The 24,580-nt window shown below is 39.7% G+C and overlaps 1 protein-coding gene across 1 annotated transcript in view; it reads left to right on the top strand.

Moving 5' to 3' along the window:
- Window positions 1–2,916: 2,916 nt before the first annotated feature.
- Window positions 2,917–24,580, top strand: part of SPTLC1 (serine palmitoyltransferase long chain base subunit 1) — a 34,210-nt gene continuing 12,546 nt past the window's right edge. The window contains exons 1-6 of the mRNA XM_037374089.1: window positions 2,917–3,003; window positions 4,808–4,915; window positions 13,553–13,647; window positions 17,640–17,733; window positions 18,206–18,278; window positions 22,817–22,949. Coding sequence (XP_037229986.1) covers window positions 2,941–3,003; window positions 4,808–4,915; window positions 13,553–13,647; window positions 17,640–17,733; window positions 18,206–18,278; window positions 22,817–22,949 — 566 coding nt within the window. The 5' untranslated portion in view covers window positions 2,917–2,940. The remainder of the gene's footprint in view (window positions 3,004–4,807; window positions 4,916–13,552; window positions 13,648–17,639; window positions 17,734–18,205; window positions 18,279–22,816; window positions 22,950–24,580) is intronic.

A 24,580-nucleotide genomic window follows, 5' to 3' on the forward strand; every position in this document is an offset into this window, starting at 1 on the left:
AGCTTCCAACTGACTTTGGACATCTTCTGTGATTGCTGTCAGCATCATCTTAGTTGAGCATCATGTTTCAAGACAGGAAAAACTAAAAACACGAACTAGCACTATCTTGCTGTTCTCCTTGCCTGTACAAGATTACATTCCCAACATTTTATTCATTTTTTTAAAATTCTTTCTTGAGGGTAGCCGTAGAGCCAGTAAGTTACAGCTAGGTGCACTAAACCCTCAATAATATAAGCTAAGCTTTTACCAACCAGAATGTGTGAGAAAAGTTGCAAAAACTCCCTTATGTCCCTGATCTCCTCGGCCATCTTCTCCCTTTTGTGTGTGTGGGTGGAAGAGGCAGGGGTGAAGTGAATGACTCTCAGGGCCTCTTCCCATCAGTTCCCACATTTCTTTTCCCACCATCCCCTCCATGTGCATATCTGCAACACAGCAATACAAGCAGGATGGCAGCAACCACCACCAGCCCTCACAGTTATGCATCTCTTTCTACTGCCATTCTCTCTGCTTCCTAGTTGATAAAGTACTGGGTCCAAAGGACTGAGGGGTGAGACACAAGAGTGTGGGAAGAGGGTGGACATCATTCCCTCATCTCCACTTCCAGCTCCTACTGTCTGTCTCATACTTGACTGAGTGAGAGTGAAGAAGCCAGAGGAAGAGCTAATAAAGCCAAGAGAGCTGAAGATAACTGGCACTGGCTACCTCTGTGGTATTTAGGAAAAATAAGATTCCTGACAGCCATACCAAGTCCCATTTTTCTGCTTCTAGAGTTACCAGAGAACAACTGCAGATAACTGGCATGCCAGTGCTGACCTGGGAGAACTGAGCTGGGAATTCAAAGCAGGGTGTGGGAAATGAGTGGGTTGGTGAGCAAGGTCCAGAATAAAAGCAGTTTAGGGATACTGTGCAACTGGAAGATATGGGGAAGAAGGCAAAAGCTGGCATTTCCGAAGCAGGAATTTCCATAGGTCACTGTCTCAATAGCTTTTGTCAGGGTTTTAAATTCAGAGATAGAATCAAGATGTTTTTCCTCTCCCCCTTACTCCCAGCTGTAAACTCCCATTGCAAAGGACTTCTCCCTTCACCTCCCCCTCTTTTTTTCTGTCAGAAGTATAGCAGCCTTAAGCAATTAGCAGCAGTTGCCTTGTGTTGGAACAATGAAACTGCTGAACAATAGGGGTAGGCTCATTATTACAAGAGACCCAGCCCGATGATAATCTAGACCAGGAACTCCAAATTCACTGCTAGAAGAATTACTGGTTAGTACGTTATTAAGTTCACTGCATTTCAAGCTGGAAACAATTCATCCGATGTTTCACAGAAATCAATTTCTTAGTCTCCCAGTCATACACTTACATGTCAAACACTGAAAGTCAGAATCTGATGTCAGGAGCAGGGGTGTAACTTAATCTGCAGTCCACCAAGACAACTAATGCTCTTCTGGGAGCCATTTGGGACTGGGATGCATACCAGGCACATTCTTCGAGGCTGGAAGTAGCAGCCATCTCCCAAGAGCCCAAGACTCCTCCAGCATGATGCAACAGCCGCAGAAGTACTTAACAGTGAACCGAATATTCTTCATGCAGCTAAAAAACAAAAGGGACATTTATTGTCTCTGCCTTGACTTTTGAGATAGCCTCAAACCACATTTTTTCTCTTTACCATTTAAAGCCTGGAATACGATAAGTACATCCTTAGGTTCAGAAACTTGGGGAGAAGATGAACTATTACACATTTCAGTCAGTGTGGAAGTGAGGTTCACCAGTTTTGACCACCCCCAAAGCAAAAATGTAACTTGCTCTTGGCTTGTAGTTATCCACAGGACCCAAAGCTTTCATTACCATTTGTTTAATCAACTGCTCCCCCAGGTTTCTCTCCCCTAACCATGGTGAAGACTAGTGAGTGAAGCCCCAAGGGGTCCAGTTCCGCTGTGCTCTCCCAGAAGACCATCAGAAACTCTCCACAGCTGTTTAGCTTCAGCAAAGCAGCTCCCAGACATCTCTTTTAGCGGCAATATCCTTTGTTTCTCTTCCATCAAGTGCTATCTCACTTCCTAAGCAAACTTCTCTCCAGCTCCCCCTTCCCTCCACAGCCCCTTAGGCAGTCGCCCAAGCCCTGCTCGGCTGTGCAGGGGGCCTGGGTCACCGCCCCGCACTCCGGTGCACCCACGAGAGGTCTTCCTATTCTCTTCTTCTCTTCACGAGGTTACTCTCCGCTCAGCAACGTTCAGCTTTTATGGCTGTTCACTTTGTCACCACTCTTGAAGCTGTAGCTTCTCTTCCTACTCGAATTCACTCGTTAGTTGCACTACACTCCGGCTTTGCTTTTGCCATTCATTAGCCGAGTGTCTGAACAACCGCTCCTTGCAGCAGCCAAGTCACCCGCTGCCGGCGCGCAGGCAGCAAGCGCGGCGTGGGCTGAGGGGGCGCCCGGCGGAGGGGGCGCCGGGCACGGGACGGCTCACCGGGACGGCGCCCAGGCGCGGGGGGAGCGGCACCGCGAGGTCGCCCGCGCCCTCAGCGCACGGTGCCCGGTTTGGGGCGCGGCGAGGGCGCGCACACCGAGGCACCCGGCCTAGCGCAGGCTCGATGTATCGCTGGTTTCCGCTACCTAACGCCGAAGGGCGCACCTTGCCGGCCCGGCCTGGCTCCCTGATCCGGGCTGCCGGAAACAACGGCAGTTGGTGACGGCCGCGGGGAGCCGCAGCTGCAGCGGCGCCCACGAGCGCTGCCGGGCAAGACGCGTCTTTACAGCCCGCCGTGACCGAACCTCGGAGAAGCCCCCGCCCCCCCGCACCGGCCCACGGCGGTGCCGGCGCCGCGGCCTGCCCTGCCCCCGCCGGGCCGCAGGGGGCGCTCTCTCGCGGCCGTGGGCCCGCCCCTCCGCCCCCGACGCGCGCACGCGGGCGGGCCGCGGAAGCGGAAGTGGGCAGGTGCGGCCATGGCGGCGGCGGGCGCGGGGCAGCAGTGGGTGCTGGTGGAGATGGTACAGGCCTTCTACGAGGTGCGCTCTGCGGCGCGGGCTGGTGTCCGGCCGCTGGCGCGGGGCGGCCGCGGAGGGGGCGGGCGGTTGGCAGTCGCTGCCGAGCCACCTCAAGGCGATGGGAGTGAGGGCGCCGTGTCCCGCGGCCGCTGGCCCGGGGAGCGGGAGGGCAGGAGCGGGCCGGCGCGGGGCTGGGCGGCGGGGCAGGGCGGCGGCCGGGCGGGTGGCGGTGCCGGTGCCGGTGGCGGTGCCAGCGCGGGTGCGGCGGGGGCCGGCCGTACCCGCCTGTGCGTGCGCCGCAGCCGGGTGTGGAAAGCGGTCGGTGCGCGGTCACGTTCCCCTCTGTGTAAGTTTACGAAGCTGCATTTCAGGTCCATACCGGCGCATTAAACCTTAATAACATTCATAGTGCGCGTTGTAAGTAAGGCCGGGGTTTGTAACTTACAAGTGTTATTCACAAAGGAAGAAGCAACTTTTAAATGTTCATGCTTGAGTTATCTCCTGGAGGGGGTCAGGGTGGCATGTTTGCATCCAGGCTTTGTTTCGTGGTGTTAAAAAGGATTTCCTGATGATAGGCAGCAGTCTTGTATCAACAGTCTGTTCCCCTCTCGGGATTTGGCTAAGGTTCATAACTTTTTAAGGATTTGTGCTATGGTTTGCAGTGCGAATATGGAAGTGCTGAGCTGCTGAAGCTGGTAGCACAGCCTAGTACACTGCATTCCAGATAATCGTAGGCACTGAAAAGCGCAGGGAAGTAGTTTCTGTGGACCTCTACTACTACTGTACTGTGTGTTCTTTAGATGTCGTGGTGTACATAGGTATTCTTAACAAGTTTGGTGAACTGAAAAGTACTCTGCAAATGATTAATTCATTATTTGCAGTTTGGTATGCCATAGGTCTCCTTACTGGTTTTGAATATTTGCATTCAATTTCCTTTAGTTTCTGGTTGTGTGGCGCATTCCACTGCCTTTGTTGGCAGGTCATATCCCACCAGAAAATGCTGGTATGTTGCAATTTGAGTCTTTTACAAATTATGAATGTCCACAGTCTAGATGGGAGCCTTTCTGAAGTGAAGTAACTAAACCAGTCATTAAAACTATGTGTCAAATGCTGATGTCACAACTCCACATCTACTTTAAACTAGCAGTGCTGCCAGAGGAACCTGACTTTCCTCCCTCCAAGCACCCAAAGAGGCAAACTTCATCTTGGATTAACACTCTTTCCGGGTTTGCTGTAAATATTCCTAAATACTGTGTCTACACAGAACAGTAAATGACACAGCGGCAAAACTGTTCCTGGTGACTGTTGGGTTATACCTGCTCAAAGTGCCTATGAAACTAACAAAAATGTGTGAGGACAGGATTAGGTTACTTTGTGAATAACAGTAGCTGTCCCTGCTCGTGGACTATGCAAGAATGTAGGATTGAAGTGGGTGTGTATAAATGACACAGACCTTCAGGCTCTCAGGAGACTTTGTCTTGTGAAATCTGCCTTCACAGATGCTGGTGCAACCCCTGTCTGCCATTGCTCCCAATATTTAGTTTATGTGCATGTGTGGAACTGAAACCGCTTATCAATTTAGAGTGTGCCTTGTTTATAACTAGAGAATAAACTGTTCAAACTCAAGTTAACAGCTACAAGTAGTAGTTGTAAAGCAATCCACTTTCATCTAATCATAATTTTTGCTGCTTTAGAAATACATGTCAGCTAATGATCAGCTTTGGATTTTTTTGCAAGTGTACTAGTAGAGACAAAACTGTTGCCTAGTGTTACACTGATTCAAATAGAATTTTGTATAGACTTTTTTTTGTGCTTTTATTTTCAGGCTCCTGCTTACCATCTCATTTTAGAAGGAATTCTAATTCTGTGGATAATTAGACTTCTTTTCTCCAAGACATACAAGCTTCAAGAGCGATCTGATCTAACACTTAAGGTATGGTGGAAGAATATTTTTCTTTAAAGGAACAATTTATAGCTATTGATATATTAGGGTTGAACCACTGCTGCGTCACAAACTGTGCTGTTTTTTTAGGATTTCAGAGGGTGGGCTTACACTGGACTAAGAAACTGCTTATTGCTTAAACGCTTCAGTGTGCTTTTACAGTAGCACCGTGTTTGAGAGTCTAAGAAGTATAGAAGAACTGATGTGACTGATTGCCAAGTTATGAAAACCTGGCATTAGCTCTACTCAATGAATAGTTTTGTTTTAGAAATGGAAGCTATACTAAAAAAACCCCACCAAACAAAATGAACTATAAGAGTGTAGAGAGTAGGAAAATGATCAGTCTGTATATGTGGTGTCTGTAATAGCTCAGAGAGTTTACAGTGTTAAGTGGGTTCCAAAAAACTTTGTGGAGTTTAGTTGCAGTTCTCTTCTTTTGCAATGTAGTTGTCTCAAAAAAAAAAAAAAGGCGCATCTGTAATTGTGGAGACTGGAATTTCTCTCTTCTGGCTGGAGACTATCAGAAATTGGTGGAGCTTGTTTTGGAGATGTCCCTGGGCTAATTTTTCTTGGTGCTTAATGTCTGAGTGTGCCATTGGTTACATTCAAAGGATGAACAAGGTTATACTCTTTTTTTTTTTTTTTTTTTTTTTTTTTTTTTTTTTTCCCTCAGTCACAGATGAACTATAGCGATTTATTGCAATATCCCAACCAGCTTGTGTATGTGAGGGGTTGATCTGAACTGTCTGAAGTCCTATGTAACAAACAAGCTTAGTTTGCTAGGGTTTGAGGAATGGTATCCTTTATGAATGAGGTAAACTACTGGAATTTCTTCATGGTACTGAGGAGGGTTTGTGGAAGGAGATTTGTGGGTATTTTACCTTGTCATTCCTATCTATATCATGTGCTTGCATGCTTTTTGATGTCATTCTTGTTAAGGATACATCAAGCATCTGAGCTCAGTGTAATGCATCAGTGAACAGCATGCAGGGACTATAGGCATAAGGCTGTGCATGTGAGCACATCTGCAGGAAGTGTCCTCTTCTGGGGAGTACTTACTAGACAACCTTTGAGTATTCTGAAACTTTGGCATGAATTTATTGGAGGCAAGAAGTGAACTGCATGGGAATCAAGAAAGGCCAGTTCAATTTTGTACTTGGATGAGTTTGAAATGATCCTGGGATTCTTGAAGTTTGCTACCTTTGATAAGAATAGAGAGGAGGGGTGAACACAAAGGGAAGTCCAGTGCGGTGAAGTGCTGAATGTTCAGATCATTTGGGAAGACATGCTGCAGCTTTAAAGGAGCCCTTGACTGTCCATTCAGAAACAGTGGTAGTTCATTTAGTAGAGCTTTCCTGCATCAGATGTTTTTGATCTCTGGTATTTTGGAGGATAACTGTTGTCTTTTGCAAGATTCATTCTCAGCAGTAGATGGTGGGGAAGAAGCTCTTGGCTACTCTTATGTGATTGGTGACCTGGAAAAGCTGAAACCTATCTCTTCCTCACAAAGTAAGGATTACAGTCAGATATGTCTATTTGCATCTTTAGTATTATCGTCCAGTTGCAGGTCATCTCCTTCATTCACTGACAGACCATTTTGCTGAAATTGAGATGTTTAAGAAAACGCTCAGAGAAATCTGGAGCAGTGGTATTATGCAAGGAAGAGAACTGTTCTTTTATCTTCTTAATGGGGGGCAATGAGCATTTGGGAGATTGCATGTGAGTAGCTGGTCTGCTGCAGCTCAGTGGAAACGGGTTTAGAAGGGGGTCAGAAAGGGAAAAGACTCATGCTTAAAAACAGTCCTACTTTTGCAGTATGACAGTTCATTGGCAGGACAGCAGTAACTTGCTTTTTGAAGAACATAAGCCTGCAAATATGTTATTGCTGAGATACTTTTGTTGAGATATATACAAACTTCACTGAGCTTGAGGAGTGGAAAGGAATGTGAATACTTGCAAAAATCCAAAGTCATCAAGAATTGCATAGTGTGTGTATTGATGTATAGTTGCAAGACACAGAAGAAAAACATTTGCAGAATGCTAAGAGCTGTATTATAGCAACAGGTTTGACTTGAGATGTTAGCCATCAACACCTCTAGTTTTTTGTTACCTGTATCTTGATGGCAAAAAGAATAGAGTGTGAGAAGGCTTTTTGGTCTGATGGTATGTTTGAGTTGGCTGCTGATGAAGGAGATTACAAGATATATCTTGTTATATATGATATATATTATTTATATATTGCTATATCTTGATATATATATTATATATCTTGATATATAACAAGATAGTTGGCTTAACCATTGAACTCTGAAGATGGAAGCAGTGTTTTCCATGCAAAGAAATGTATTTCAAAGGGAATATCTTGTCTACAGATACTTTATTGAAAGTAAGCATAAATACAGCAGTGAAGTGAAAGTGAAAGTCTAAGTCTTCTATAGTTCGAGGACTTAAGCAGACTGGTGCATCAGATGTGTGGAGTGATTCCATCTCCTTTTCTATAATGCAGATAATTGCTGTGAAAAGAGCTTGTTTGTTTTGTGTAGAGGAATAACTGTAGGGAGAAAAAAAATCCACCTTCACTGCAAATCCACAGATAGTTGACACTGGTCTGTGTTGTGGGTTAGCCCCAGCAGGCAGCTAAGCACAGCACAGCTGCTCGCACACTTTCTCCCCCACCCCCATTGGTATTGGGGAATAGGAAAGAAAAAGTAAAAGCAAGAAAACTTGTGAGTGATGATAAGATTGTTTAATAAGCAAAGAAGAAAGGGAAGAAGAGAGAAACAAGGAAAGTAATGCAAAGGCAATCCCTCAGGGACCAAATCCCAATCAGTTCTCAAGCAAAAGATGGCTAACTTCCCTACCTTCCCCCTTTCCTTTTTATTGCCGAGTGTCACATTATGTGGTATGGAATATTCGTTAGGTTAGTTTGGGTCATCTGCCAGGTTGTCTCCCCTCCCAGTCTCTTGTGCACCCCCCAATCTGTTCACCCTGTGGGCATTGTGGGAAACAGAAGCCTTCACACTGTGCACACACTCTTCAGCAAAAGCTGCAACATGAGTGTGTTATCAGTATTGTTCTGGTCACAGATCTAAACCACAGCGCTGTATGAGCTGTTATCAAGAAAATTAACACCGTCACAACCAAACCCAGTACAGTCTGTTTCACGTAATATGGGATCCCACACAAAAAACCAGGCTGGTGTGCATGTTGAGCTGTGTGTAGCTACATGCCAGGTTTTCAGCAAGGAGACTGCTGATTTGCCTTCTGATTTGTTCTAGGTTTCTTCATGCTGTGGTTGGTGTCCAGTCTTTACCACACCAGAAAGAAATACTTAGGTACAGGCATTGGAGATAGGCCAGCTCAGGCTGCCTTTGTGTCAGCCACCCATGTAGTGGTACTTGGAGTTTCTCTGTGAATTATTGTTGGGAACCCTGCCAGAGCAGAGCAGGCTCCACATAAATACTACTGAAGAACAGCACTGTTACACAGCCATCTTAATGTGATCTGTCAGGACCAGTCTGTGCTGGGGAACCAGACATAGATGGTACGTGGTGCAACCTAGTGCACTTCAGAGTCACACTTCTAAAACACTGAAGAAATCCACCCCAAAGGGGGCTTCTGGGTTTAGTCAACTACGTAGCAAGAGTACTGTGAAAGCCAGTGCAGGAATCGGCTTGCAACTTGTCATCCTTTAATAACAAACAGTGTTTGTAGGTACTCCTATTGGTTCTATTCCAAAATAATGGAATCTCCCAAGTCATTAACTAAAAAAGTGGAGTACTTCTCTCTAAGTTCCTGATAGTTTGGGATTTGGGGAAGTACAAACAAGACTGGCCAGACAAGGTGCTAGATGTAGAGATTCTTGTGGGCTTTTCACCCAAAATGAACTCTATGGAGAAGTGGCAAAGTGCCACTGAGGACTGCAGCAAGCTGTAGGAGACTGCATGGCATCACTGAGCTATACACGCACTCTCCAGCCAGCAGCCATTTGTGTGAAAGGAAGGTCCCCTCCAGATGTATGCGGCTTTCACTTTGTGGTAAATGATACTGAGCTTTTGTCTCAAAAAGTCCTGCTAGGAGCCATGTCTTTTAATTTGTGGATGGAAGGCATAGTTGTTTTCTTGTTTTTAGAATTTTTGCTGTGGTAGTAGCATGGAACTGTTTTATTAGAGTGGTATTAGTCAGGAGGCTGTGCGGTTCCTGTCAGAGACAAATGCTTGATGCATGGCTGAGAAGTACTGTAGGCCACAAGAGCGCCTTATTGTGCAGGAACAGCACTGAGAGGTTGCTACGGGGAAGAGCAGATGTAGTCTGTTCTTGTAAAGGTTTTCAGTCATATTGAACCAAGACACCCTATGTAGGTAAAGATTCTCTTAAGTATTAGCACAGGTTGAAATAAATAAATTTCTAATTAGCTTGGCCATTATTTTTACCAATTTATGCCATGCTGATATACGATTCGATAAATACCGTGAAATTAAAGAGCTGTTATTTGAGGACCAGCAAATAAAAAAATACTGTTAATCTCTGGATGTTGACACAGATGCGTGTATGACACTGTTTCATAACTATAGTGCTAGCTCAAAAATGTCTTCATGAACAGAATTTTAAAAAAACAGGGTCAACAAGGCAACTTATTTAAATTATGGTTTTTGTGTTTGCGTTAAAATTGAGTTTGTGTTTACACCCAAGTATTTCTCTTACCCAAGGTATCTAGCATTTAAAAAGTAAAAACCACACCAACAAAATAACAACCACCCAAACCCGTTTTATTTATTTTATATGTGTGTGTATGTATTTAGATGAATATATTTTAAATGTTTACATATATGCACAAATGTATAAATAAGTTTGTGTATTGCAGTTTATATATTTGTAAACATTTCAGTCATATTTTTGTGGGTATTGATATTTATATTTTATTTAACATTTCTGTTTATATACATTAAAAACAATTATAAAATGGAAAGAGGAGGAGCTGAGTTCACTTATAGCCGGAGAGTGGAAGTTGAAAGTGTTAATTTTTTTCATCAAGTGGATATTTTCAATACAGTGAACTGAGGAGAAATAAGCGAATCAGCTATATATTGAGGATGTTACATTGTAAATTAAAATCTGGTTCTTTATATGCTTGAAAATTAACATTTTTATTCTTCATATTAGTTTGAAATACGGTGTCTGTTTAGGAGGTAGAAGTTAAAAGTGCTGTTAGGAATGTGGGGTCACTGTATGAAACCCTGCTTCTGCTGTGTCTTTCACCTGAGTGAGATGATCATATTTACCCTGAAAGGATAGGTCAGTGTACTGAGATACTTGGTGAATGGAAGGGGGAAGTGAGATGGACTGTCCCGTCTGCAGTGCGGATGGCCATTTTAGATTGAGATTGGTACTCACTTTAATCACCAGTATCTCCAGTCCCCTACCATAATAGAGGAACTGCGTCACACAAGCTTTTGGTAAACTATTGCCTGTGCTAAGTACATGTGAAAACAGAAGACGTAAGAAGTGAAGATGCAATTGTTTGTGATTTGTAATGGATGAGTAGAATGAATGTGAGCTAGAATTAGTGAAACAATGTTTTTTAAAATGAGGATTAGTCTTCCATATATTTTATTTTCTGTTAAGAAAAAAAATTGGGATATTGCCACATCTCATCTGTGGCTTGTCACCTTGCTGTTAGTGCTGCAAACATTTCAAAGGGAAAAATGGAAACTTCTTAAAATTTGGTATGAATGGGGGAGAAAAGTGCTAATTAGGAATTGCTCATTATCTTTATGTTCACAGATCTCAACTACAATTGTACTATGCTAATTTATAGTGTAGTTATAGTATGCTATGTAGTTATATGTATATATGTAGTTATAGTATGCTAATTTATAATGTAGTTACAGTGTCTTGGTATAAATAGTGTTTTTCTTACTGCTAGACTGGGTGGAAAAAAGATTTTAGTCGAATTCGTGTTACCAGTTGCTAAGCTGATGGTGATACTTTGTAGCCTTAGTTCAAAAAATTACACTTAAGTGAAAAAGCTAAGTACATGCTTGCATAGCTTTAATTCTGCCCTATTTGAAGGAAATGTATGTTGTTGCCTGCTCTGGCTTTGAACTATGTTGTATAAAATCTGTCCAAATGTTCTTTGTGTTCAGAACTTACAGAGAAGAAACACCATGCTTTTTAAGCCCTTCCCTTTTAGGCATTTGATGCCATCTAACGCTTTTCTTATTTATCCTTCCATAACTGACAGGCTGCACTACTGCTCACCTGATTTATTCTGCTTCAGAGTTAAAACAAAAAAACAGCAACACACAGACACACGACCCTGCCCTGCCCCCAGTCCAGTGCTCTACAATGGACACAACTGTTGTTGCAGGCTGCATATCAGGGATTTGGGGACTTTTGACACCAAGTGTAGGAGCAGAGTGAAGGTTGCATGCGCACACAGCCTGCTTTCTGCTTTTTGGAAGTCATTTTGAACTCTTGTGAAAAAGGTATGATACTGCTGGGCAACTGTAACTCAGGATACAGTTTCCCAGTAGCATCAGCCAGTCTAGTTTGGGACCTCTGTGTTGTGGGATCTAGTTTAGCTATGTTTCCATCCTGCTTTTACTGAGTTAGTTTTTATCTGGATCATTTTTCTCAACAAGTTTATTGTCTGGTTCTCTAACTGCCTATGCCAGCACAAGGAACAAGAATGTGGCTGGGAGGGAACTGTATTGTAGCAGCTGCTGGCTTGCAGTGCTGTGGGTCAGCGCATTTAGTGTTAAATTATGTTTTTGACATTTTTTTTAAATAGCAATACCGTATAGAGATGCACATTAGTACCTGCTCTGAGGTGAGAATGGAATTGCCACTCTGACTTGGAACAGTGGAGTTTAGCATACGGGGTTATGGTTGTGGTTCCACTCTGAGATTAACCTGGGTTTGGGTACTACTTTTCCACCATTTTGGAACTGTGTTGCATGTTAATCTTTGTAGGGTGTATCACCTGGTAATCTCCAATAGCATTCTTGAGGTATTTACTGGGTCGTGTCAAGCATGAGGTTTGATAATAGAATACGGCAATGAATAGTAGTCAATAGTATTTACACACAGTTTTATTGTTCTGTTCTCTGGTGCTCCATTATCTGTTTAGATTTTTTTTTTAGTTGAAGCAACAAAATCTGTTATTTGACATGCTATGAATGGCACTAGTGCAGGGTAAGTTAACCCCCTACTTTAATGGTATGTGGAACAGCATTTCAATGCATGCATAACTGAGTGCATGGCTCCAGCTGGGGCTGTCCTGTGGTGGCTAAAGAAACTAAACACTTCTTCTAACACAAGTGCAGCCACTTCAAAATATTAAATACATTCACTTCTGTCACACATATTAATGGCATTTTATTTCCTTTAAAATACATGTCCCATGGGTTAAATTTCAGTAAGAAATCTAACATGAGAAGGTTAAAAAAAATGTATTTAAAGTACATCTGCAAGATACTAGAAACACAACTGACTACGCTTACATAAAAAGGATCTTTTCTGAAATACAGGGATATTGAAATTTCAATTTGTGTTTTGAAGTAGACATTTGTGGAGCTCCTGGGATATTAATTAATACTCTGGAAATACCTAGTTATTCATTAGTTTAGTAAAAGGAAAGTGACAAAAATGCAGGAGACTAATTATATTGTTGCATGTAGTTTCCTTTTTATTTTTTCATGTCTTTATTTGTTTTTGTACTTTGAAGGCTTTGAAAAGTGCATTTGGAAAAAATAAAAATGGAAAAAGGTATTGCTATGGTGTTTTCAAAAAATGAATTGTAGAATTTGTATTTTGGTAGCCTTAAATATTCTACTGCTTTTTGAAGTAATGGAGAAATAGAAACCCATTGCAGTCATACCATTCAAAGTTAGTTATCAGGTGTGTCATGCTGTACTAGTAAATAATCCTCCAGGAAGGGCTGCTTTCGTGGTATGAAGGATGATTTTGGCGAGTTGCCTGAGTGGTGGTTAATTGGTGTGGAATTAGTCTAATGCACCTGTTATGCTGGTCCACTGCATGTCCTTTAGAAAATCTTCTAACTTAGGTTTTCCAGATAAAGGACTTTGAAAATGAACGTGCATTCAGTATTCCTCCGTGGTTAGGTTGGGGGGGGGCTGCATGGTTCAGTAGTTGCTACCATTTGAGCATTTGGCAGTTTTTCTGTATTGTTTCCTGCTCATGTATCTGTTATTTTGCTAAGATTTTAATGCCACTGTTGAGGACTTGAGAATGTAAAGTTAGGCAATTTATATTCAACTATTATGTAATTTGTATTCAATTACATAAACTGTAGAGGAGGATTTTCATAATTGAGTGAAACAATATCGATCAAAATTTGGCAGGAACACCAAGTTAGTATCTCTTTTCTTGATTATCATGTCTTTAATGCACAGGAGCAACTGGGATATCTTTCTTTACATCTTCCATTTGAAGAATTCAGAGCCCTCAATTGAGCAAACTGAGATAATGTCAATTGTAAGTGTCTCAGGTGACACATATTAGCCTACATAATTTCTTATACAACTATTTCCAACTGTTTCTTAATGCATAATGTCTTTTCTAGCACAAATCCTTTTTGAGCTGTATTGTTTTTCTCCTGTCCAGGAAAAGGAAGAGTTGATTGAAGAATGGCAGCCAGAGCCTCTTGTACCTCCTGTGCCAAAAGATCACCCAGCTCTCAACTACAACATTGTTTCAGGGTAAATGTAATTCAGAATAAATTCTGGGGTTTTTTTCAGCTCAAATACTCAATGTCCATATTTTTAAGTGTATTTCTTACTAAGCTTTTCACTATCCTTAAAACCTTTCAGAAATTAATTCCATTTTTAGATAGCAGGACTGAATTTGCAGCTGGAGAGATATCTTGGTTTTGCAGCATTATCAAGAAAAATCTTTCTTACTTTAAATGTTGTTATGAATTTTTTAAAAAAATATTGGCAGTGGGGGGAGAGACATTTTTATCTTTGCCATTATTGGGGATCTGTATTGTTTGGTAGTAATGTTTCATTTTTTCTGAATATGAAGACTTAAACCTCCAGAAGTGGTTACCACTTTCTGTGTAGGCCTTGGGGGGAAAACTGTCATCACTAATCGCTTCAGAAGAAACTGATTTTGTGGCTAGCCACTTGGCACTTCGTGACAAGTTGTTCCTCTTTGGACAGTCAGAAGTGCACCGAGATGCTTGATGGTGAAGTTGTTCCATGAGGAAATTATGGCTCAGTGTTACTTTCTTCTGTGTTAGGAGGTTTTAGAATGTGTGCTGACTTAGGCAAGAGTCACAGTGTTTCAGAAATTGCATTGAAATTTCTTTCACAAGCTTCAGATTTATGTCGGTAACTTTTACAATATAAGCATTCTTAATATCCTTCTAGTGACACCAATATTTTAAAATATTTTAGTGACAAAGCAGAATTATTTGCTGCCATAGGGAGCTCCATTTTGATGGTTCTGCCACCATGGAAAAGTCTGCTTTAGAAAAGTGATGCCTGTTTTAATCAACTGTGATGTGAACGATCCTGTTATTGTTTAGAATTTTGAAACAAACAAGACTGTGGCAAAGAAAGCGTTGGACATTTAAAAAAAATCTGAACAAATATATCTTTCAGCTTGATTCAGAAATTGTTTAAATTATTTAGAACTTTCCAGTGCTTACAGCTAGGGAATGTGTTGTGACAGAACATTAATATGTTGTGGCTGTTGAACTTAATAGTGGCTATGGGCAAAACTTGGCATTTGTCTTCTAAAATTTAAACTGCCAACTACATTCCCTTAAGTTGCTCAACAGCTATGAGATTGCAACTTGGGCTATAAACTCAACCCATGTTTCAGGATTAATACAGAAATGAAAGTGTCTGCATCCTAATTCCAACTCAAGAGAATTTCTGTCCCCTTTTTAATTAGTATTTTAGGGGAGCCCTGTTGATGTTAATGAGGTAGTCATCTTTCCATGATTTTCATGTGTTAATGTCTACCATGAATGGCAATTTACATAAATCTTAATTATCTTAGTGTGTGGTGGTTTAATATTGCATATTTGCAGTAATGTGTGGATAGGGTTTATATAGGCTCCTGACCAGTTGGGAAGTATTAAGTATTTCAGGAAAAACTTTGACACGCTGCCTGGGGGAGGCAGACTTCCTCCTCCCTCAGGATGCAAGGTGGTTTCTGCCTTACGTTAGTATGCTACTTTCTGCTGAACACTTGCATAATCCTGGTAACATTGCCATATGATAAGCAAAGCCAACAATGCAGAGACTTTTTCAAACAAACCAATCTTGAATCAGTGGTGACCAAGTTACCCATGACAGCTCAGTCATAGTTCAGAAGTTAGTTACTTCTTGTGGTAGCCTTTCTGCGAAATAATTTATGCAAGATAGCTTAGTTGTACAAGACATCATTCAGAAAATGTAAACCTGTCTGCTAAAACAGTATGTCTGCAAAATTCTCATGCTGATTCTTGTTTTGCTTTAAAATGAAAAGGCACTAAAGATCTGGCTTTTACTTTATCATCTTCTGTGACTGATTTTTCAATACATGCAACACTTAGGAGATAAGTGAGAGGTCTACGTATGGATGTAGTGCTTTTGGTTCTTAAAAAACACAGTTTCTGAAGGTCTTGCTTGCAGATTCTTTGAATATAGCTTGAAATCATATTTTTATTTATGGTTTCAGCTGGATCACTCAGTATCTCATAACAGTTGTCCCTAAACGTGATGCCTAACAAACTGTGTTATACTAGAGGAAGAGAGATACATGGCACTGTAAAGAAATTAAGTCTTTCACCATTTTCCTTTTGCAAAGACTTCTTGTTTTTGTCATTGCAAGGAAAGTTTTATGATACTACTAGCAGCCATGTTTTGTATCTAATTATTCACTGGAATTAGTTTTTCCATGAGCGTTTTCTGCTTAACCATGAGTATTCCTTTAGAAGGTTGGGTAAAATTCTGATAGCAAAGCGTGGCCATGTTTTCATGGGGTCTGCAGCTTTGTTAGGGGTAAGTTCTTGGTGAACATTAGTGTATTTTCTAGATTTGAGAGATAGAGCTGTGGGGGCAATTATTTGTACATTTACCAGGTCTAATAGTATGCTGGGAATATACTAAACCTTGTGTTAGTGCCAAAATCCATAGGTAGAGGTCTGCTCTATCTGAATATCTGCAAACCTAAGTAGTTGTTTCACTTAATAGGACTTCAGATGTTTGGTACAACTCATTGATGAGCAAGCCAGAGGAACAGGTCCAGGTATATTTTTAATAGCAGGAAGTTCCCCAAGGCAGTTTCCTGCATATTCGTGCAATGCTCCTTCTGTGCAGAAGATGCACTGCAGTAATGCAGGACAGCTTTTTTGTGGGGTCAGGTTCAGCTTTTGTCGGTTTAATGTCTTGGAATGACAGTGATGAAGGTGCATGGTGCATACACTGTGTTAGCAGAAAGCTTTCCAAAGTTGTTTTGTAAACTTTGTGGTTGCTTGGTTGAAGTAATGTGCTTAATTTTTAAAAGTGAGCAGATATGAAACAAAATCATGGAGTATTTTTAAGTGAAGTTCAGGCAGTTAAATGTTTTTCTTAACTTGCAGTGAATAGCTTGGACTTGAAGTCTATTTGCTTTGCACGCCAAATATACCCATTGAAATATTGTCAGCAGCCAGATTTGGAGCAGCTGTGCATAGGCATTTGACATTTGAGCAGCCCTGTTTAATTTTGATTGTGGAAATTGTTCAGTGCTAGTTCCCACATGGGAAAAGCTTGTTGATACTATTATGTTTGAGGAATAGTATAGATTCTCAACTGTAGTACGCATACTGAAATGGACACACATAAGATTTTGTGTTCAGCTTAACTTTGAGACTTCTCGGCACTCCTGAGTGATTAATTGAAACTTGATTTTGTGGTATTGTAGTGTAGAATTGCCAAAGCAGGGTTTTTTAGAACACTACACACAGATGTGATACTTGCATTTAAAGGAGTGATGGCTATTTTTATCTTCAATTTTTTAATGCTTATCTAAATCATCATTTTTTTAGGGCAGAAAATTTCTGTGCACTGCTGCACTGTCCTTCATTATTTATTGTGCTCTTGTTCTTTTGTTACTATTGGTTGTGGTTTTTTCACATTTTCTGTGTTTCCTGGTTACATGAGTTATTCAAACCATTATGGATTAAACAGAGTTGGAAACTTGAGCTGACAGACAATACAGTACTTCTATCTGCTTACAGCTAGTACCTATATTTCAGGAACTTGATTCAGTACAAGGTTGGTATTGTGGGTCTGCTTTATGACAAAAACATTGGTTTTAGATTTGTGTATCATGGAAGCAAGTAGCAATGAAATTCACTTTTTATTTGTAGTATTCTTCCAAAGAGGTATTACTTTGATTTTAAAGGAGTAACTTTATTTCTTCAGGAGTCATCTTTGTATGAATTAAGTTTTCAAGACAGAATCATTAAATATCTCAAGAAGGTATTTATGGTTTCTTTACTAAATTACAGGGATACAGTTTTAGTGGAGTATAGCAGTATATTTGCCACTTGACACTGAACTTGAATGGCAGCTGCGTAGGAAGAAGTGGAAAGAAGGAATCTTGGAGAAGCTATGTGCTTCTTAGTGTTGAAAAACAAAAATCCTATACTGTTTGTCTGTTTATGAAAACGGCAACTGTTCATTCATAACAATAGGTCTGTAATTTTTTTCAGTCCTCCCACCCATATAATCACTGTTAATGGCAAGGAATGCATAAACTTTGCATCATTTAACTTTCTTGGACTGCTGGATAATGAAAAGGTTAAGGTGAGTTCTTCCAGTTACTGTGTTTATGTAATTATTCCTCTTTTACTTTGTATGTTATCTTGAAATTAAGAATTACTTTGGAAAGCACAAACTTGGTCAAGGGAGTATACTTCTAAAGCAGCAAGGAAGATTATAAACCTTGTAATTTTGTGCTGTTGAATTGTCTTTTTCCTAAAGTTTAACCTGGTGTTCTTACTGTGTACTAGCTGATTATCAAATTTAGATTAATATCTAATGTCCTTAATCACTAGAATATGATGAGTAATGCTCAAACACTTGTCTAAAATAGTTTTCATGTGAAATTAATTAATACATTCAGTACATTATTATACTTCCTGTAGATCAGGTCATGTTACATGATGCAACAACTACCCTATGTACATTGGTATAGGATTGCCAATATGAAGCGAATAGAAAAGTTAGAGATCTAGTGTAAGAACAAATATTTCATGTAATTCTTTTCTGTTAAAAGAGTGCGGCCCAGGCATCTCTGAAGAAATATGGTGTTGGCACTTGTGGACCTAGAGGATTCTATGGCACTTTTGGTGAGTAACTTTCTTTGATCTGCCTTTAAAGGTGCTCAGACTGGTTTGTTAAGTCAGCCAAAACAGTCCTGTATTTTAGTAGTAAATTATTTCTGGTGCTGTGAAGAACAGTCACCCTCTAACACAATTTTAAATGTATTTGTTAAGGATTGGTAGTGTTTATTGCTTATAGCTTTGTTTCTTATTAATTTTATGTGTTTTCTTACTCTTTCTAATGCTGGTCTTGGGGGACAGTTGCAAAGTTAAATACAATGTGTTTTAGTTCTGGTCACCGTAATAGAAAGAGAAAAGAAACATTGGAATTTATTCATATATTGTGAATTAAAGTGTAAATTAATAATAAGTTTCTGAGTAGACCGCAAGAGGGCAGTCTGATTTCTGTGATAAAGATTATTAGTTAAGCTTATCAAATGCTGTAGTCAAAATGAGGTTTTACTTTACAGATAACTTCAATGTTGTAATTAAGAGATTTTTATGATGTGATCAGGTGTTACTAAGGGTTTTCTCAATCTTTTTAGGAAGTAGTAAGTTGTTAAATATCAGGCTCTGGAAACAGTTCTTTACAGATGTTGTTATTTTGAAATACTGCATGGAAACCAGGCAGTAATACAGGAATAGCTGCACAGTTGCAGGCTAAAACCATCAACTCATTGTCTTGTGAACTTTCTGGTGTCTTTCCAGAGGTGATGGAATTCACAGTGTGTTTGTACTCAGTGATCTCATAGAGTTAGCTTCCTATAGCCTTGACTTGAATTCAAGACTAATTTGAACTTTTCTCAGTTAATCAAGTTAGTCCTTAAAGTGATCAGCTAGGTACCGTACCTATTTTGGTTTGTTAGAGGTCTATGTATCAGAACAAAGTTGAGTCTTAAATGTCAGTCTCATAGTTGTTCATTAGCCTAGAATCATAATTATTTTCGAAAGAAGGTGATGGTAGCACATTGATTAGTAGAGAGTTTTAGGAAGGTAGATTCCCACACTGATCACTGTTCAGCAGTGGTCTTTTGGAATTCATACAGGGTTTTTTTGTTTGTTTTGTTTTTCCCCCAAAACACTGAAAAACTCAAAGAAACTTGTGGACTAATGCGTCCTGCCTTTTGAGTCCAGGTTGATGTTAAGTTTTGTGAAATTTTCCACTTTGCTTCTTTCTAGTAATTATTTGAAACAAACCGGTTAAGTTTTTCTCTGTTAAGTGAGATACTTTGGGCTCTCTCCTGCCCTCTTTGGAGGTCTCATCCTAAGATCCAAACTCTATAGTTTTTGCATTTAGTTTGGTTACTGTTCATTGGCTTTGAATTTTTTGGGTACATGCTCCATTTCACAAAGCGGGGGATATAATCTGTGGTATTGCTGGATGATGTCACTAGCAAAGAAATTATGTTAGTCACCTATTTGAGATACCATCTTTTACAGATAAAGTAACAGAGAATTTGTTTCAAATTGCAGACAAACACCTGCTGTTCTTGTTGGATCCCCAACTGTTTTCCCATTTTCGTTTTCCCTTGACTTCAAACATTTGAGTATTACAGGATTATGAATGTCAGATAATAAACTCTTCTTTTGTATGTCTCAAACTTTTTTGACAATTTTTTGTGTGCTGTGACTTTGATAAATGAGTTATGTTGTATCCAGAACTACGTAGTTTCCTCTTAACTATATAGGACTTAACTGGTGATTGTCAATTGTTGTCAGTCAGAATTATGCCCTTTTAGGGGCTGATATTTCATATCGTTACTAGAGATCTCTTTATTTGGAAACATAGATATTATGTTATAATTTATTTTGAGTGGAGACTTGATTCTTCTATCTCTACCTGTTTGAAGGGATTTCATAGATTTTGTGAGTCCCTATTAAGACGTTTTTGCTTTGTGCTGTATCCCTGAAAAATGCATCCATGCCTTTATCCTATGATAAGCTTGAAATACCAGTATATTCACACATAACTGAATCTTTTATGGTGGTTGTCTCCATAATGACAGCTGAGGGGCGTATCACTTTTCTGGTGGTGAATTTTTTAAGGCTATTGTTGATTGCCTAGCAGACAGAATTTCAGTTGTACTGTGAAGATCAGGACTGGCCACCTAATAAAATATATAGAAGGTGGTGTGGGATTTGGTTGCAGTTCTTCTGCTTTTCACTTGTGTGCAAGCATGTGCTAGGCACTAGACTGGGACTATATAGCAGTTGTTGACAGTGATAGTTTTATTAAGGTTTCATAGTAGCATAGAAAGCTATTCCAGTCATATCTTCCTCTTAGCAATGTACTCCAGGTACTGTTTGCAGCTTTCACTTAAGCTAGGCTAATCCAAGTGATGTAACCAGGCTAAAGCAAATCATTGTGATAAAGAAGAGTTAGGTAGTACTCTGTTTTTATCATGGCAGAATGGTAGTGAAGCCTTTATTAATACTGTCTTAAGTTTTTCAGCCTCACAATTATACAAATCACTGTTTCCCTTCTGTAATTTATGTATCACATTTTTCTATGCTGTATGTCATTCCGAACTTACATGTTCTTGCCCTTAGCAAAACTTACTAGGCTCGTAAAATTTACTTACCTAACATGAATCTGATTATATTCATTAGCTCATTATTGCTGAGAGTATTTGTTTCATCTAATCTTTTTACCTAGCCCATGCTCAGTGTAGTGGTAGTTGTTGCTGAGTAAAGCTCATTGAGAAGCAGACAAGTTTTCATTTTTAACAGCAATGGTGTCATCTTTCTAATTTTTTAGTTAAAGGATGTAGGTGGTCTTTTACACTCAAAAGTGTTTTTTCTGTTAGATATCAATAGCTGGGCACTCAATAGTAGTAGTTCAGTTCATGTTTCCCCTGTTATTCTCTGCTGGCAGGGCTTCAGGAAAGAACATTTTTGGCTGAATGTTGTTTATATTGTGTGTGGCCAGCCTCTTTTTGGTACTTGCTGCTAGAAAAAGATCTTTCTTGGGCTTTTGTTCAATAATTGAATCAAGGTTCATCCATTCTGTTTTGAATCCTGACTGGGGACTGTTTCATAGGTCCTGAAGTCAATGTAACAAAGAAAAAGATACAAAGGTTCTGAAAAAGGACTATGAAAAATCTCTCTCAGAAAGTAGATTAGATAACCTCAATCAGTGTCCTTCCTTCCAACGACTTTGGAGAAGAAAGGGTAGTGTAGGTTTCTCTGAATATTTGGTGTATCTAATACAGCTGGATCAAAGTGATAGGTAGCAAAATAAAACTTCAAAATAATAAGGATTAAAATTTTTGTTTCCATATAAAATCAGTGGAAAACCAAATAAAATAATTCTTTTCCATTCCATTATTTGGTGTGCAGGTAAACATTAGGAAAGGATTGTTCAAGATTTATAGTTTGCAGTCAGTGGCTAAAATTGCTCTTGAATGTGGTTGAGAGGCTGTTGTTTGAAGACATACCTTTTGCTTTTATTGTATAAATAGATGAATCGGGTGGATGTGCCTTTCTGAGAAAAGGTTATGCTAGGTGTTTGTTTAGTATGGCAAAGTTAAGATTTTTGCAGAGCCCTTTCTTCTTACACCCTTGCTGTTGGTACCTGGCTAGAAATAGCAACTTCGATATAATGGTGCCTCATAGGCTATTGAAGAATCTGTATTTTTAACTGATGTTGTTCATTTGATTTCAGTGTCAATGAACTTTCAGTAATTGCAGAAAGACAACATTTGGCCATTGGTGATCTTCCAAGTCACACTAAGGACCTCTGTTTGCCCTTTAATCTTGTTTATTTTCAGTTGATTAAAGGCATAATTCTCTGACTAACTTTTGTTAGTGGAAGCAGGTAGTGGCAAGAAAGTTACACAATTAAAATAACAGTTTGTCTGATGCAGATTATTTTGCTTAGGCAGAATACTTAATACCGTGGTCACCTTCCTGCAGCAACAATCTACTCACCATGTGGTATTACACTTCTTAATCTTTTGGTTTAGTGTTGTTCTGTTTCTAACATGGGTCACTTTGACCAAATTTGTGTGTATAATTGTGTTAGTTTATCTTAAGGGTGAGTAATCTCTGGCATGGAGATGGTGACCTTAGTGCATTCAGGAGATGGTATGTGATTGCAGCCTGACAAGAGCAGTTTTCTGTTGTGGTGATAGCAGTGCTATACGTAGTGGAAGCATCAGCTTGGAAGAACTGAGTCTGCCAACAGGACCTCATTTATTGCTATAAATTATGGAGCTATTTGTTGTCTGACCGTAGTGACTGTGCTCCCTAGCCACAGTCCAGGAACACGGCATCATTTACTTGTGGTCTAATCACAAGTAGATTTTAATTACCATTGCATAGGAACACAAGATAACCACATTACATAAATATTTTTAGATGTATTAAAGTTTCTGATTAACATCAGGTTACTTATCAGTTTAAGAATAGATTGGTTGCAGCTGTTTTTTGGAAGTTACTTGTAACACTTTTTGTACAAATAAACATTCTTTTTGCTTCAATTAATGGTTGTTAAAAGAAGTGATAGTCTTTGTGATGTGAAAACAAGTAAACTGTCTTAAGATCTCATCTTTTCTCTCAAATAGATGTGCACTTAGAATTAGAAGAACGATTAGCAAAATTCATGAGGACAGAGGAAGCTATTATATACTCATATGGATTTGCAACAATTGCCAGTGCTATTCCTGCATATTCGAAAAGAGGGGACATTGTATTTGTGTAAGTATGGTTTTTCTGCTTGAGAAGTTCTGGGTTAAAGAGCGTTCCTTTGAAATTTTCTTTTTCATTGTTGTCAATCATATTAAGTTAACCATTTAAAAAATAATGCTGGTTTTGATCAAATATTTTGTTGTACAAAGCGCAAATACTCCAAATCAAATAGGTTACTGATGTTATTGTAGAAGAGGAGACTTGGGCACTCAGCTGAAAAAAACCACAAACTTGTACATGCAACAACTAACAGGAATCTGATAGCTAGTTTTCTTCTTAAGAAACTGTAAAATCAGTTTGCTTTTCTGTTTACTTCTGGCTTCTCACCTTTCTTGCAGGACAGTTGTTCCCTTCATACATATTTGCAATGGATTAGTTGGATAAATATTGGTACATATTAAAATAACAAAGGAACAGCTATGAAGGATCAAACTAAGGATTCATCAAGCCTGGTATCTGGTCCCTGGAAATAGCCAGTCATAGTTTGTCTAGGGAATAATAAAAAACCCAGGAGAAACAATGTAGCAATAGTCAAGACATTCTGAGACAAAGAGAAGGGTGGATTTAGTAGTAGTTGATGCATTTTTCATAAACCTTCCTATTCTTTTAGTACCTTTGTAAATCCTTAATATCCACAATGCTTCAGTGATGTATCCTTTCACAGTTTAACATTTTATTCAAAACAGGCATTTCTTATTTTTTCATATAACACCTACTAATTTCAGTCCATGCTGTTGACTTTTAGACAGTGAACTGATGTGTCTTCTCCATGGGGGGATTGAGTGAGTGGCAGTGTGGGGCTTAGCTGCCTGCTGGGTTTAAGCTACAACACACTGATACTTTTGTTTTCATCTGCCAAAATCTTCAGTGCTCTCTTTTCTAAGTGTAACTTGCAGCCTATTTGATTTCTTTTACAGAAGTTCTTTCATAACTTTGATTATGGTTTTTGATCATCTTTGAACATTTTCCAGATCAGATTTTTTGAGACAAATGACCAGGATTGTGCATACCATTCAGGGATGCCTGTGTATCCTGGACTTAGCTTGTACAGTTTCAGCTTCTCACTGACAAAAGATCTCACCTTTTTGGTGCAACTTGGTTGAAATTACTGAATTTAACATGTGCAGAAGGTTTGATTTAGTTGCCACTTTTAAAAGATTATACAACTTAAGCATCTTTGATATTGCGTCCCATCATGCTCAGAGATTTGTTTTTCCAACACTTAAAAATGGTGGATAGTTCTTTGAACACTGAGCTAGTAATGCCCAATGGATATTAAAAAGCAGGTTTTGAGAACTTGGAGGACCACTGTAAATGCTACAGGCACATCTTTACACCTTTTTTCTATGACCCCAGAGCAAATGGAGTGAGAGGTTACCAGGATGATCGCCATGGCATTGTAGGCGGTCCATGGAATGCTGTGTTCAAACTGCTGTCACATACAAACAAAAAAAACCCTCCACGTACACTTCAAGAGAAAAACCTGTTGCCTTTTAGTGGCTACAGTGCATAGGAAAGTTGAGAAGCTTTGGAAAAGAGTCTTCAAATTGCAAATAAAATATATGATGCTTTAATAAACTTGGTTTTAACTACAGCTAAGTACAGATATCTGCTGTAGGACGCAGGACAATCCTAACAGC

The sequence above is a fragment of the Falco rusticolus genome, chromosome Z (genome assembly GCF_015220075.1).
Source record: "Falco rusticolus isolate bFalRus1 chromosome Z, bFalRus1.pri, whole genome shotgun sequence".
Lineage (NCBI taxonomy): Eukaryota > Metazoa > Chordata > Aves > Falconiformes > Falconidae > Falco > Falco rusticolus.